At 39.5% G+C, this 15,869-nt stretch overlaps 1 protein-coding gene across 2 annotated transcripts in view; it reads right to left on the reverse strand.

Moving 5' to 3' along the window:
- The window catches only part of LOC124117874 (reversion-inducing cysteine-rich protein with Kazal motifs-like), a 105,703-nt gene that overhangs the window by 35,205 nt on the left and 54,629 nt on the right, over positions 1 to 15,869 (reverse strand). For both annotated transcript variants that reach the window (XR_007219668.1, XM_046479908.2), the window contains exon 5: positions 12,846 to 12,928. Coding sequence is in view for 1 of the 2 variants with exons in the window: in XM_046479908.2 (XP_046335864.1) it covers positions 12,846 to 12,928 (83 nt within the window). In the remaining variant the exon portion in view is untranslated. The remainder of the gene's footprint in view (positions 1 to 12,845; positions 12,929 to 15,869) is intronic.

Genomic DNA, 15,869 nt, shown 5'->3' on the forward strand with positions numbered 1-15,869 from the left:
AATTCATGTCACTGCCAGTCCCTGTGGACTGGCAAATATAGCACCTTAAAAACCTTTGTTGTTGAACATAACATTGGCGATATTCATATAAGTATTTTTTTCGAATGAAGTCAGCTTGTCTGTCACCATCAGGATTTCCCCTTGTCTATTTTTAGTGCAAGCGAAATAACATTTCGCTTTGCTTCAAGGTTAAAGATATATTTGTAGCGACTTAGTCTGGAAATATTCAAGAAAGAGAGAGAGAATTGTGACTAAACTTTGTGTGAATGACGTGTAGATCTAAGTTACTTCAGAGATGACGTCATTGCATTGAACATGATGCAGGAATTAAAACCAGGTAATTTTCCATACGATTTTTATCTGTTGAAGGTTGGGACTGACAAAAATTAGGTGGGACTGGTCATTTTTAGAGTTGCCAGTACACCAGGACTGGCAGTTTCAAAAGCTAGGGGGCGGTCGGGTAGCCTAGTGGTTAAAGCATTCGCTCGTCACGCCGAAGACCCGGGTTCGATTCCCGACATGGGTACATTGTGTGAAGCCCATTTCTGGTGTCCCCCGCCGTGATATTGCTGGAATATTGCTAAAAGCGGCGGAAAACCATACTCAATCACTCACTCAAAAGCTAGGGGGAACACTGGTCTATGTTGCTCCATCATTTATATAGTGGCGTAGCACTGGCTGGTACTGCCCAGAGACTGGAAGGTTGGTGGTTCCATCCCGGTTGAATCATACCAAAAGATGTTTAAAGATGGTACTTGTTGTTACCCTGCCTGGCACTTGGCATTAAAGGGATAAATCAAGGACTGGTCGACTCAGGGTCAGTATACTATGTCTGAGAGGGATATTCAGGAAAACTGTGGCAATGTATCTCAGTGGGCTAGCACTATAAAAAAAAGGCATTATTCCCAGCTAGAACAAGTCCCAACCATATCCACCTCTCCCAGTAGTGCAGTACATAAATGACGATTTCCTGACAACAAATGTCCAACTTGACCAATGAGTTGAGTTTGATACATGTAGGATTGTTTTGACACATTTTATCAATATTTGGCAAAAGACTTACTTTTGCTGAAATAGTTTTCCTTATCAATACTGAGTGAGTGAGTATGGTTTTACGCCGCTTTTAGCAATTTTCTAGCAATATCACGGGGGGGGACACCAGAAATCGGCTTCACACATTACCCATGTGGAGATTTGAACACGGGCCTTCTGCGTGATGAGTGAACGCTTTAACCACCAGGCTACCCCAGCGCCCCTCACTCTGATGAGAAAACGCTTTAAACACTACACCACAGGCCCTTAAAACTATCCAACTGAAGCATACATCAATTTCACCCACCAGTTGGTATGTTTCTAATCTGCAAAGCACTAGCTATAGCCGCCCAAGAAAGAGAAAAATGACATTTAATACTCAGAGGCCACTCTGCTCTTCAACAAGCATTAGTCCACAAAAGTAGGAAGTTGAAGACAATAAATGTGACAAAAAGTAACTTCAAATACATAATCATGCATTAATCTTTAAACGAAAAGTTCACAGTAATAAAATGCTTTATACAATGATTGCATTTTCTCAAATACCCACACAAATGCTTTTCCCATAATTTTTGTGACGTTTGAACAAATTCTCTTCACCATATTAAGTCTGTTTGCTGCAAACATTTAAATCATAAAAGCCTATTAAACGTGACAAAAGCCTTTAAGTTAGGAAACATGATATTTGAATAGCGAGTCAGAATTTGTTAAGCTACAAATTCTTCACCAAGAACAGCATGGGAGTTAACAATTAATATCATAAACTTTGAAAAGCACTTGCTCTGCCCTTCTAAATGCCAGCATGCTTTCCCAGTGAGTCGGTACTGTAAACTCCGTGTAGAAATCAAGTGGTGTATTTAGATTTCCGCCTCCATGTCCCCTTCTGCTAATGGCTTGTTGTGAAATGGGGCCAAAACAAAACCTTGCACAGCTGAACGAATATTTCAAAATCTGTGCAACTTTGAGTTTATCTCCTGTAGTGGGTTAGGTTCCATTGATTGTTGTTTTGGAGAAAGTAAAGATTAACTTGTGATCTCCAGGAGAGCCCTCAGAATGGAGGTATTACGTATTAAGATATTTTTGTTGCTTTGTTTTGATAGAGCAGATTGAAAAGATAGGCAAAAAAGGCCTACTTCTGTGTGATACCGATCCTTGTTTAATTTACACAAGCAATTTTCTCAAAAAAATAAAATAACATAAAAATTCAAAATACTTACTGGAGAAACAACTTGACATTTGAGTGTCACGACCCAAACAAGACAGCTGCTCAGTAATAAGTTTGTGATAACAGTGGAATGATATCTTGATGACGGACTACTTCTGTTTCTATGTTTGGACCTTAGTAAAGAGCCATATACTGTAGAATAGTTTGTTGTTTAACGCCCCACTCAGCAATATTCCGCTATATGACGGCGGTCTGTAAGTAATCGAGTCTGGCCACACAAGCAAGTGACTGACATCATGAGCATCGATCCACGCAGTTGGATACGATGACATGCATCGACCAACTCAGCGAACCTGACCACCCGATCCCGTTAGTCACCTCTTATGACAAGATTAGTCACCTTTCACGGCAAGCATGGGTTGCTGAAGACCTATTCTGTAGACTTGTATTGCCTTAAAACAAAAATACAAGAAACTTTAACACAAGTTTCAAATCATCCTGATACCACAGCAACATTTTCCTTGCATAATCCATTATTTGACTCAATTAGACAACAAGCCATGGCAAGGGTCTAGCCATTATACCTTCTAGGAAGGCATTATATTTTGTGGGGTAAATAATCAAAGGTGCTAATGAAAAAATTAAATTATTGCCTGATCACATCAATGACTTTTTAATGTATTTTGGATGAAAACCAAAACTGTATACTTGCATGTGAGAAAACATTTTTTTCCAAAAGAAGAAAAAAAAACTTATTGGTCCCTGAGAACAACCCAACTACTTCCCTTATTCTAGAGGGGCGGTCGGGTAGCCTAGTGGTTAAAGCGTTCGCTCATCACGCCGAAGACCAGGGTTCGATTCCCGACATGGGTACAATGTGTGAAGCCCATTTCTAGTGTCCCCCGCCGTCATATCGCTGGAATATTGCTAAAAGCGGCGTAAAACATATTCACTCACCTTATTCTAGACATACGAAACTACATGGTGCATCCAACATCACATGCTACCAATATACCGATGTGAGAAACATCTCCAGTTTGTACATCATTTTTTCATGATATTTATGATGATTGATGCTGATTCCTTAAGCATCTTTTAAGAATATGCTTGAAAGTAAATAATATCACTCAGAAAATGGATTCATTAGTGCTGCAATAAAGATTTCTCAAAGAAAACATAAACAGTGAGCGGTAAAATTTGAGCTGTGTTAATTTCATTGGTATTTCTGCAGACAGCCTTAAGCCTTAACCATGTTTAGATGCTAATGGCAACAGCTTTTTCGCCAATCTACATCCAGAAAGTTAATTCAAGTATCTATCAACAGCAGAACGCTACCGGGGTGTTATGGCTCTATGGGAAGTTTACCTTACAACTGCTTTCAAGGAAAGACCTACTGTTTTCCTAACAACTGGTTCTACGTATTGCCAAGACCACATTTGTTTCTTCAAGCTGGTCTGTACTGGCGGGGGCAGCTCGGCTGGCGTTAAGTCTTCCAAGCTGGCTGGTGCACCCTGTCCATTAAAGCTTTGAATTACATAAAAAGCAAAGCTTTTAAAACATTTTTTGACACAGAATCAACAACAAAGCTTTTGTTTTGTCCCTGCTCTTTGGTAATTGTGGACCTTTTTACCTCCTTCCAGCCACCTCACACGCACTATTTTTCCATTTCTCCTAGCCCCGTAATACGTTTCCTGAGAGTCTTGCCTCAGGCCAGGAAACCCGCCTTTATTGATTGTTTAGGGAGAGAATCATCTTGTCATAAACGCTTTAGAGAATTCCCCGAGTTTGCACTGGGGCAGGCATGCAGCAAGGCAAACAGGCTCGCTGATAACTCCTCAATATCTGGATAGATATGTATCAAACTGTCACCTGCCTACACAGCAATTAAAGGGGCCGTGTTGAGTCTCTATAACATTGTCCATTGATAACACATCACTAGGCTCTGTTTCTCTCAAATTTGGGTAAAACTTTAAGGGAAGTTTATATTCCTAATGTAGACACATTGTTCCCAAATATGAAGTAATTCATAAAGTTTAAAACATCAAAGGACATATGAAATAAGCACTTTGTTAAAATGTTCATCTATCTTTCACTTAATTAATTAAATAATTTTGATTACCGTATTCGACGTAATAAGCGCCCAGGGCGCTCTCAAAATTAGAAATAGGGGGCTCTTATTAGAATATTATTTTGGTGAAAAAAAACAGTTAAAAGATAAAGTTTGTGGTGTATGCTGACAGCCTGAAATGTTTATATACCATAGATATATTTTTCCAGAATTTATTTGCCCATAAAGGGTGCATATAACACACAAGTGCGTATTATACGCGAATAAATAAGTCTTGTGTACATTGATCAATCGGAAGGGGTGCTAATTGGGTTTGTTCACTAGCCAATATATCAGCAAATATCGCCGTGGGCGCTTATTAGAGCGGGGCGCTTATTACGTCGAATACGGTAATTCATAAATAGATGTTTGTATCGTAAAATAAATTGTGCTGTATCTTTACATACATGTTACTCATGTTATTTGTAATAACTTGAACTATTGTGAACTATATTTTTTTTTTGTTTAACGCCGCACTCAGCCATATTCCAGCTATATGTCAGCGGTCTGTAAATATTCGAGTCCGGACCAAAGAGTCCAGAGTTTGACATCATGAGCATCGAGCCACGCAATTGGGATATGTGTCTTGTGAACTATTAGCAAGTGGCCTCTCTCAGCGGTATAAACTTATGTACAAGTGTGGTGTCTCTCTAACATAGATCCATGTTCGAAATAACAGGCATATGCAGCCATCTATATGTGCCATGTTAAGTAAATATGCTACAATCAATTGAAAAAAAAAATTGGACTTAGACTTCTAATTTTTCTCTTTAGACTAACACATTTTTTAGCTATTTCTGAATTTAGCAAGTAAATTTAAATTAAAAGTGTACTTACACCTTCTTTTACATTCAATAAAACCAATCTTGCAATAAAATTAATGAGAAAAAAGTACTTAAATTACATTTGAAAAAATAGCAATAACTTTTTGTAATACTGAGGGCAAGCAAGGAAACTTCTGTCTGGCCCAACAGCAAACTTGTCATTAGTTGATCAGTCGAAGCCACTCCCTTGACAGGATACATAACTCTAAGCATGAGTCGATGTACTGTGAATTATTAAAACACAAACACTGACTCCGTGGACAGACATTCAAGGCAATATAACAGACTTCATGTGTTTGCTAAAAGTCCGGGGTCAGTTTTTATTTTGACGAGCAAAACATGTCTTGAGTCATCCCAGTTGTCAATACTTCTCATAAATAACTTTGTAAAAAAATGCCTCCAATAAACTATTGATTGGAAAATATCCCAAACATAAATATATAAAACTTTCTATTCATTATCAACACCATCCGTATCCTTGAATATTAACAAGCAGGGATAAATTTGTGTTGAAATCAAACAAAACATTTGACACCCGCTATTACTTCTTTTGAGGGGAGGTGGGTTAGCCTAGTAGTTAAAGCATTCACACATCACGCAGAAGACCCGGGTTCGATTCCAAAATATCCAAAAAATAAATTGTCATAGAGTGCTTAAAAAAATATTTACACTTCAGACTTAAAAAAATGAAATTGTCTGTGACAAAAAATACATTGTCGCAAGATGGTTTGAATTATTTTTTTTTTTAGGCTCAGTTTCAATTAAAAACATATCTGGTTTGGCAGCTGTAGCTGATTAAGTATCTAGTCTCTATACAAATTCCTTGACATAAGATCAGATTAGGTAACATATGCAGGGAACACCCCATCTGGAGACAGATTGTGAAATTGCTACATTACATGGACAACAACAAACGAGAACAAGCGGACACTATAGACTTTAAACCAAACATTGACTTCGACAAGAACCAGAGGCACAAGAGCAGCACTACAACAACTAGGGACTCAACATCTAGATAAACCAGACAAAATGGCCAGAAACCACAGAAAATCTTGCCAATAGGACTTGAGGTCAGAGGTCAGAGGTCATATCCACAAACCATAGGTTATGTAAATGGAGCCACAGCATGACCTCTGGAGGTCAGAGATCACATCTGTGTTATAAAGATGACAGACAAGCAGTGCAGAAACTCCCTGCGAAGACTGAACATGTGAACAGGGAAAACGAAGGTTTTTAGTTTATTTTGCTTGAGAGGGTCTGGTGATTCTACGAAGATAGCGAAGCGGAGGTACTCATTTGCAGAAGCAGCTGAGATCAAACTGAGCAGCTGACTAGGGAGATATTTTGTAGGATCACGCTCACAAAGGGGAGGGAACTCAATCAAAGAATGGAGATTTGAAATTTCTAGGACTCAGAATTGGCATAAACATAACCCTATTTTGTACAATGTTAATTATTTTTGTAAAATATACCTTGTATACATTAATTTGACAGTTGACTATTCTGTTTTACATTTATAAACCAATTCTCACTAAATACACACAGAAAGATGTTTACAAAGACATTTTCATGAATTTGTAAGCATGGGTGTGCTGCTGTCAATTTGATGAGAAATGTACTTGTGATGTTCAAGAGTTATTACAAAACAAGATTATTTGAACAACTTATGGATCAAATGTAGCACATGACTTAAATCAAATTTTACATGGTGCAAATATGTATCCACATTAGTTTTCTGAAAAGGTAGAATAAATGAAATAACAGTTTGCAAATAATACTAAACTTACTTAAAAGTAAACAAATCTGTTTGCTAGGTTATCACCCTATCTTCCCACATTCTATGCTGTTTGTCTTCAAACTACAGCATTGCTGGAGAAATTAGAAGTTAATTAATTTACTTGGGTAGAAAACCTGTGACCTATAATCATGGGCGGCAGCGCAAACTTTCCGTCACGCCTCACTTCACCTTTAACAAAGCATGGCATATTTGACACAAATAGTTTCTGACAAATCAAAATACAGCCATGTTGATCCCCACTGGTCTATCTGAACCGACAGCATGCCAATCTTATCTCATCCCCCCTCAAAACATAATCCCCTTTCTTCATCCTAAACAAACAGCCCTTTGATATGCCTTCCCGGTTCTACTCACTAAGTTCCTTCCAGAACTTGCCTGTGGAGATACCCCAATCACACTCCGTTCAACATTTCGCTTTTCGAACAAACCTCATAATCATAGTAATCATCAACCACAAGCTTCTTTCTACCTAATCTTTTGAAAACCTGTCCGTAAATGAGAACTCTTTAGGGGTTGTTCGCGCTCCCTCGTCGTGCCCGCCGAGGCTCTGGTCCATTATCATATTCACAGCAGGCTTGTTCAGCTTTCACAACCCTCCTCCACATCGCCCCGCGCTCCATCGTACCACATCATCCTCGTCAGCAGCAGGAGCTTGTTGCCTTGTTGTCTCCCATGGGGGACTCGGGGTACAACAATATTCCAAACAATATCTTCTTCAGCTCTACAAGTGTCACTATCATTGTGAGTGAGTGAGTGAGTGAGTGAGTATGGTTTTACGCCGCTTTTAGCAATATTCCAGCAATATCGCGGCGGGGGACACCAGAAATGGGCTTCACACATTGTACCCATGTCGGGAATCGAACCCGGGTCTTCGGCATGACGAGCGAAAGCTTTAACCACTAGGCTACCCGACCGCCCCTATATCATTGTGAAGAGGTCTGCATGTTGGAATATGTACATACCTCAGTAAGATCACTCAGATTTGATCAAGTTTTTTTTTCATTTTAGAAATTATAGATGTGGATTTGTCCTACTTGAAAACTATTCACAAAGAAAGTTAATCATCACTGGCTGTGCACATGCAGTGTGTGAACTGTACTACATGGCTGTGTTGAAGGTAAAACCTGTATCGTTCCAGTTGTTGTGTTAAGGTATTATTAAGTAACAAGTATTGGCCAATACAGGACTCTTGTGTTTATAGAAATATATCATAATTGATGATTATTTTATTAAATATGTTAAATTGAGAGGTAGGAAGGTATTGTTCCACAGGTAGGCAGGCATTGTTCGAAAAGGTATGAAATGAGTTTAAGCCGAAATGTGTTCGATCGTTTTATTTGTTTTATTCATCTCTGAGACTCGCTGAAAATTGACATGGTGACAATGACAAGATGTCGACTTCAAAGTAGGCAATGAAAACAGCTGTTGAGTCATGTCTGTTGGTTTGTGGGACATTTTACACATCATTCAATCAACATACATGTCTAACTGTGACAATCTCGTCTGTTCAAGATGGGATTAAAGTAAATAAATTACAGTTACCATACAATAACCTACTGAAACACAAGATCATTGGTGCAGTGTTGATAGACCAAGGATAAAAACTGGGGTGAATCTGGGATTTGAATTCTTCGGATCCTGGCAGGCCTAAGGGAGGCAACTCTACACAGCAATTTGCAACAGCTTGACCAGTGGACCAGCCCTGCACACTCAGAATACCACGCAAACAACCTGCACAACCAGCACAACCTGCACAACCAACACAAACTGCACAAACAACACAACCTGCACAACCAAGACAACCTGCACAACCAGCACAAACAACACAACCAACACAACCAGCACAACCTGCACAACCAGCACAACCAGCACAACCAGCGCAACCAACACAACCAGCACAACCTGCACAACCAGCACAAACAACACAACCAACACAACCAGCACAACCTGCACAACCAACACAACCAGCACAACCTGCACAACCAACACAACCAGCACAACCAGCACAACCTGCACAACCAACACAACCAGCACAACCAGCACAAACAACACAACCAACACAACCAGCACAACCTGCACAACCAACACAACCAGCACAACCTGCACAACCAACACAAACAACACAACCAACACAACCAGCACAACCTGCACAACCAACACAACCAGCACAACCTGCACAACCAACACAACCAGCACAAACAGCACAAACAACACAACCAGCACAACCAACACAACCAACACAACCAGCACAACCAGCACAAACAACACAACCAACACAACCAGCACAACCTGCACAACCAACACAACCAGCACAACCTGCACAACCAGCACAACCAGCACAACCTGCACAACCAACACAACCAGCACAACCTGCACAACCAGCACAACCTGCACAACCAACACAACCAGCACAAACAACACAACCAGCACAACCTGCACAACCAACACAACCAGCACAACCAGCACAAACAACACAACCAACACAACCAACACAACCAGCACAACCTGCACAACCAACACAACCAGCACAACCTGCACAACCAACACAACCAGCAAAACCAGCACAACCAGCACAAACAACACAACCAACACAACCAGCACAACCTGCACAACCAGCACAAACAACACAACCAACACAACCAGCACAACCTGCACAACCAGCACAACCAACACAACCAGCACAACCTGCACAACCAACACAACCAGCACAACCAACACAACCTGCACAACCAACACAACCTGCACAACCAACACAACCTGCACAACCAACACAACCAGCACAACCAGCACAACCAACACAACCAGCACAACCTGCACAACCAACACAACCAGCACAACCAACACAACCTGCACAACCTGCACAACCAACACAACCTGCACAACCAACACAACCTGCACAACCAACACAACCAGCACAACCAACACAACCAACACAATACCACTCACTACATGAGCTGTATGTCACTGGTGGGCAGGGAAGCGTCATATACTTTCAATACTCGTGACACGGCCCCCGAGAGAGTCCCTTTATGAGCATCTCTTGCAGGTATGACATCAACGTTTTTTACCAAAGCCAAACTTGCTGTCTAAATCTGACAGCTCATCTCATGTTGTGTTCAGGTATTTGCATTAAACTTTCAATCTGTAATATTTCCCATCATGCTTCGCTGTGTGAATGTTATCACCGTCCAATCAGACCCTGTGAGGCCTGGCACAACGATTGTATGCCTAGCTACCTGTTGTGGACTTTTGAAAAAAAAGCCAGCACCTCCATGCCCGCTCAAGCTTCCGATTTCAAACAAGTCTCCCAATACAAAAGATGACTTATTCCTTAAAGAGGCATCTTAAAGATGCATCTTTCAATAAACATTTCAGACAAACTAACTTTTCCCCCGAAAACACACAATATAGCTTTTGTGAATTCCAAATTGTGTTTTTTATTTGAAATTTTGAAAAGATCGCCAAAAATGGAAGGATTTGTGGAATGAAAGCATGCATTGTTGAAAGTCTAGCCTAGTTCAGCTCGATTATGAAATGTGCCTGTCAGATTTAATGAGAACATCTTGGTTTATTTTAAAAGTTAAACCACGGCATAACTCAAGAGTTATCTTTTTTACAATCTGAAGGAAACACTAAAGCCATAATATAAAATTATTTCCATACATAAAAATTAACACACATCATAAATGCCCTGAAAACATTCATCCTTAATTGACAATTATGTGAAGTTGTTAAAAAGCATTTGTTACTTTGAAACAGTTTCCTGGAAAGTATTAGCAATTCCAGCTGGGATATCTCATGTTATATTTTTGCCAGCACCAAATTTCATATCGGAAGAACCAACCTCCACAAATAGGATCATACTTCGTATCGTTGACATTATGCCAAGATTAAGGTTGAAAAAAAACCAGCATAAAAACGCTCGATGTTTTTTCACCATCGATATTCAATGAATTCTTAAACAACAAACACTGCCATGTTGTATCAAGCTCACACGCCTCCCAAGTATGCCTCATGTTCAAGAATCTCTGCATGCCCCGTATAAACAAACCAAATTTTATTACAAAGCTGCCAATTATAACTTGAAAAAGGCAAATATCTTATTCCATGTTTCAACATGATCTTGTCAGGGGCACTCCCAAAAACTAATTTATGGCGTCATCCGATTCTGCTTATCAAAATTTTAAAACCCTGGACCAATAAGGTTCAAGCTTTTTCTTGCTCTTTTTCAAATGTTTTGACATTCGACAACAGCTTCAGAAACCTATAGTCAAGACTTGGGTGATATAATTGGTAATGGCCGCACTCTGACAAATGTTCCGTCTAGATTTCTAAGAAAACCAGATATGAAAACCTTCCCACCTTCCCTTGGAGAACTCTTCAGCTTGAAGGAGCATACAGCCCATCTTCCTGTCTACCCATAATTCAAAGCACCTATTTGCATAAACAAATGCCACTTAAGAGAGAGTATACCCCCCACCTGTCTAAATTTTGTGGCCCTCAGTCTAAATTTTGAAGCATTGCATGTAAATAGCTATGCTGTGTTCTTGGTGGTGGGGTAGACTCAGTAAACAGTCTATTCTGAATGATTAGGACGTAGCAAATATGTCTGCCTGTTCCATGGGGCTGCCAGCTCAGTGGCTCGTACAATCAACCTGTGTATTTATCAGTCTCCCAGCAACGTTCTTCACTCTTCCACACAAGCTTTACTTAATTGTTGCCAAATTTCAACAACTTCTTCTCGGAGTAAATGCGATCACGGCCCTGTTGTAGTCAAATTTGAATAGAACATTGTTCAAATGTTGCATGGTAACATTCAGTCGCTGTTGCATGAACCCGATTAAATTCCTGTGCTGGACATATTTGGAGAAATCTTGTTCAAATCTTCAAATTCTCAACCAGGTCAGTGGTGTCGAGAATCGGTCTGTGTGTCCTTCACTGTATTTGGCAAGCAGTAATACAATATGTCATTTTACGCGATCGTTGATGCACCATCCTGTGTCATATTGGATGCTCATTGACAAAACCGAACACACACACGTCATACGGAGACTCAATTATTGCACTACCCTGTAAGATTCTGTATGTCACCTAAAATAGTCACTGCCTACCTTGAAACGAAAATAGTAAATATTTGTCCGAAATATCCCATGTATTCTCATACAGGAGAATTATTTTTAACACTTCGCCCCTCAGACGTGACGGTTCTTGTTTCATAGGTTTTATTTCTTCTGTAGCTTTTAACACAGTTTGGACAGCTCACTGCTTTACAAAAGGCGATGACATCTTGACGTAAACTTGTAAGTGATTCTTGTACCCATACATATTAGCTGTGTACTTGGACATAAAGTAGTATTTTGTGAGCTCCTCCTGTGAGGTATCGAATCCAAGTGTTTTTCTGGATGTTTCTGTTCTGGCTTTAACTACTAGGTCGGGAATCAAACCCATGCCTTTTGTATGGCACCCAATGCTCTTGAACTAAGAGGTCGGGAATCAAACCCGTGCCTTTGGTATGACTCCCAATGCTCTTGAACTACGAGGTCGGGAATCAAACCCATTTCTTTGGTATGACACCCAATGCTCTTGAACTACGAGGTCGGGAATCAAATCCATGCCTTTGGTATGACACCCAATGCTCTTGAACTACTAGGTCGGGAATCAAACCCATGCCTTTGGTATGACACTCAATGCTCTTGAACTACTCAGCACAACCCCCTTCAGTCATTCAAGACAAGCAAACAATATACCCGCTTGGCTAATCATCCAACAGGAATGACTAAGTATTTACAGGAAATTTACTGCTTCATAAACGTCAAGTTTTCCTGCATGTGAAATCACATCTCATTTCTATTATACTTTCCTATCATGCAATCGCATTTCATTTCTTTTATACTTCCCATGATGCAGTGTTGCACTCACCCTTTGACATGTCTGCTTGCAAGCGGAGGTCATCGCGAGGTCACAACAAGGTCGTCCCGACCACTGTTCCAGTTGCCGCATCACTGAAAAAAACATAAAAAACATAAAAAACTTGAAATATATGAAAGCGGAAATGCTCACTAATTACGGCTGAGACATGATGCTGCATATATCTCTGTGTATTATTTCTCCAGTTATTTTACACACCACAGGTGTTGAAAATTGAATTCTGTACTGCTCTCATATCGTCAATGAGAGTACTGGCTCCCACTAATTAACAATATAATAACAAGTGATTTATCGCCCCAACTTGAAACTCATTAATACCCACACATTCTGAAGATATACCAAACATTTATTCTTAAATTATCTGGCGGCAGGATCGTTATGAACTGAAAGTACCGTAATCTAAATCCATGGAATTATCTTTCTTACGGCAAGCAATCATCAACATCGTAATACCACACTTAATGTGCCTGAAAAAATATTGCATACTAACAAGGAGGTATATCCGAAAATAATTTGATACACATGTCTGCTCAGCTGCAACTTCACGTTCAAGTTACAACTTAATCCCCCTTATATCCAAATCCATTACGTCGAGGATACTGACGTCTCGACCCTATACACACTGACCCAGACAACTCCAACTCACATTATTATATATAAATTAAAAAAATAAAATTGTGGTTTTTTTCACTTCCCTTTAATTAGGATCCTAATGTTTGCAACATAAATCATGTGAACCAAATCACTACTATTGTATTTTTTAATTAACATAGTTGTTCTAACCAACATTTCTTTATTCCTCTTAATTTATCTTAATATTCAGAAGTCAAAAGTAACAAGAAAGGTTCAAATTTGGCAGACTGGAATTGTTCCTCGTACTTGTCTTACATATGCCTTACAGTCATATCACCAGTATCTTATATCTATGTTGGAGCTTGTACAAGCAAAATCACCATAACGCCATGTAATGGCACCAGCATGGATCACGCTGTAAGGAGCAGGACGGGCTTCATCACCGAAGCACCTTGCTGTGTACCAAGCCAAGAGCCAGCCACCTTGTAGCCGGTTTTATGACGCTAGTATCTACTTCATAGCACACAAAATCTAATGAGCTATACCCCGTCTCCAAGCGGTGGTTAAACCATACAAAGACCTTCTGAACATAGCGTGTTGTGCATCCTAGGGCAATCACTGAGCAGAACCAATCCCTTCATGCCTCGCTGACTTCGTATCGTACAACCCACTGACTCCCATAGCTGTGCCCGCAAGCTCCGATTGAATACGGGATCCACATCTTTATTACATATCTGTCAATTACCCAGTTTCCCTCTACAAACTTCACGTTGCTTTCTCCGGCTACTAAATCATCAACTTTATTGAAAACCTGTTCCTGTAAAAATGGCGTTTTGTTCGCAAATTGTTATGAGGCCTGTTGTTATTTTATTGAATGTTTAAAAATACCTTTTCTTATATTATTGCTGTTTCTGAGTACCTGATCTCAGTTGGGTTCACTTGAATAACTTTATACATATACAATAATCCATTCCCTAATCTTGTTTTATTAACCCTGTAACCTTCATCAAATTGATGCTTTTATTGCCTTTGTAGTACTGCTTCTAAGATGGGTTGAATGTCAGCTTGAGATTGTAATATCTGGGTAAGAATGTAGGCCTTCAGCAACCTATGTTGTCGTAAAAGGCGACTAAAAGGTAGTCAGGATTAGTGACTGCATCATATCCCAGTTGCGTGGAATGATGCTGATGATATTTATCACTACATTGTCTGTCGCAGAGTTGATTATTTACAAACCGCCTGCATATAGCTGGAATATTGCTAAGTGTGGTGTTAAACAAATAAGCAAAGAGTCTGTAATGGACGTTTGAGATGAGTGGTGTATATATATATATAGTCACTTCACCGACGCTACAAGCAGGGATGTTGACTGGTGTGTAGCGGTCTTATACAACCCTTTGTCTATACAATGTGTACTGTACAATGTGTACTGTACAATGTGTACTATACAATGTGTACTATACAATGTGTACTATACAATGTGTACTATACAAAGTGTAATATACAATGTGTAATATACAATGTGTAACATTACTATCACAGGTGGATGTAGTTTAAGTATTTGATCGTTTATTTATTTTGACAGACATAAGGGTATTAATATAACTAAAAAGGTCGAATTATTTCAACTAATCACAAAAATATCTTTTCCAAGATAACATAAATTTCTCATAACAAAATTCTGTTCAGCTCTTAATAATCTTAGACAAAACATGAAATATTTCTTGCACTGTGCTGCAACACCCTTCTGTCACTCTTTCTATCCTCAGTTAATCTTTGTTTCTGTCACTCTTTTTATCTTGTTACCCTCTTTCTATCCTTCTGTCACTCACTTTTTACCCTCTCTGTTACTCTCTTTCTATCCTTCTCTCTGTCACTCTCTTTTTACCCTCCCTTGCTATCTTTCTCTGTCACTCTTTTTATCCTCTATTACACTCCTTCTTTCTGTCACTTTCTTTCTATCCTCTGTCACTCTTTTTATCCTCTCTGTTACTCTCTTGCTATCTTTCTCTGTCACTCTTTTTATCCTCTATTACTCTCCTTCTTTCTCTGTCACTCTCTTTCTATCCTCTCTGTCACTCTCTTTTTATCCTCTCTGTTACTCTCTTTCTATCTTTCTCTTGATCACTCTTTTTTATCCCCTCTGTTACTTTCTATCTTTCTCTGTCACTCCCTTCTTATCCTTTCTGTTACTCTTTATCCTTCTGTCACTCTCTTTTTATCCTCTGTTACTTTCTTTCTATCCTTCTCTATGTTACTCCTTCTATCCTTTTCTCACTCATTTCATATTGTACATTGTAACAGCAGCAGCAGCAGCAGCAGCAGCAGCAGAACCCAAACCTGCTGATCACAATCTAATTACCTAAATTGAAAACTTTCCACCAATGAAATTATTATTTATAATATGATTGTGTCAGCTGAGCTAAACAAAGATTCCCCTTT

Source organism: Haliotis rufescens, unplaced genomic scaffold, assembly GCF_023055435.1.
Source record: "Haliotis rufescens isolate VD_foot unplaced genomic scaffold, xgHalRufe1.0.p SCAF_10, whole genome shotgun sequence".
Lineage (NCBI taxonomy): Eukaryota > Metazoa > Mollusca > Gastropoda > Lepetellida > Haliotidae > Haliotis > Haliotis rufescens.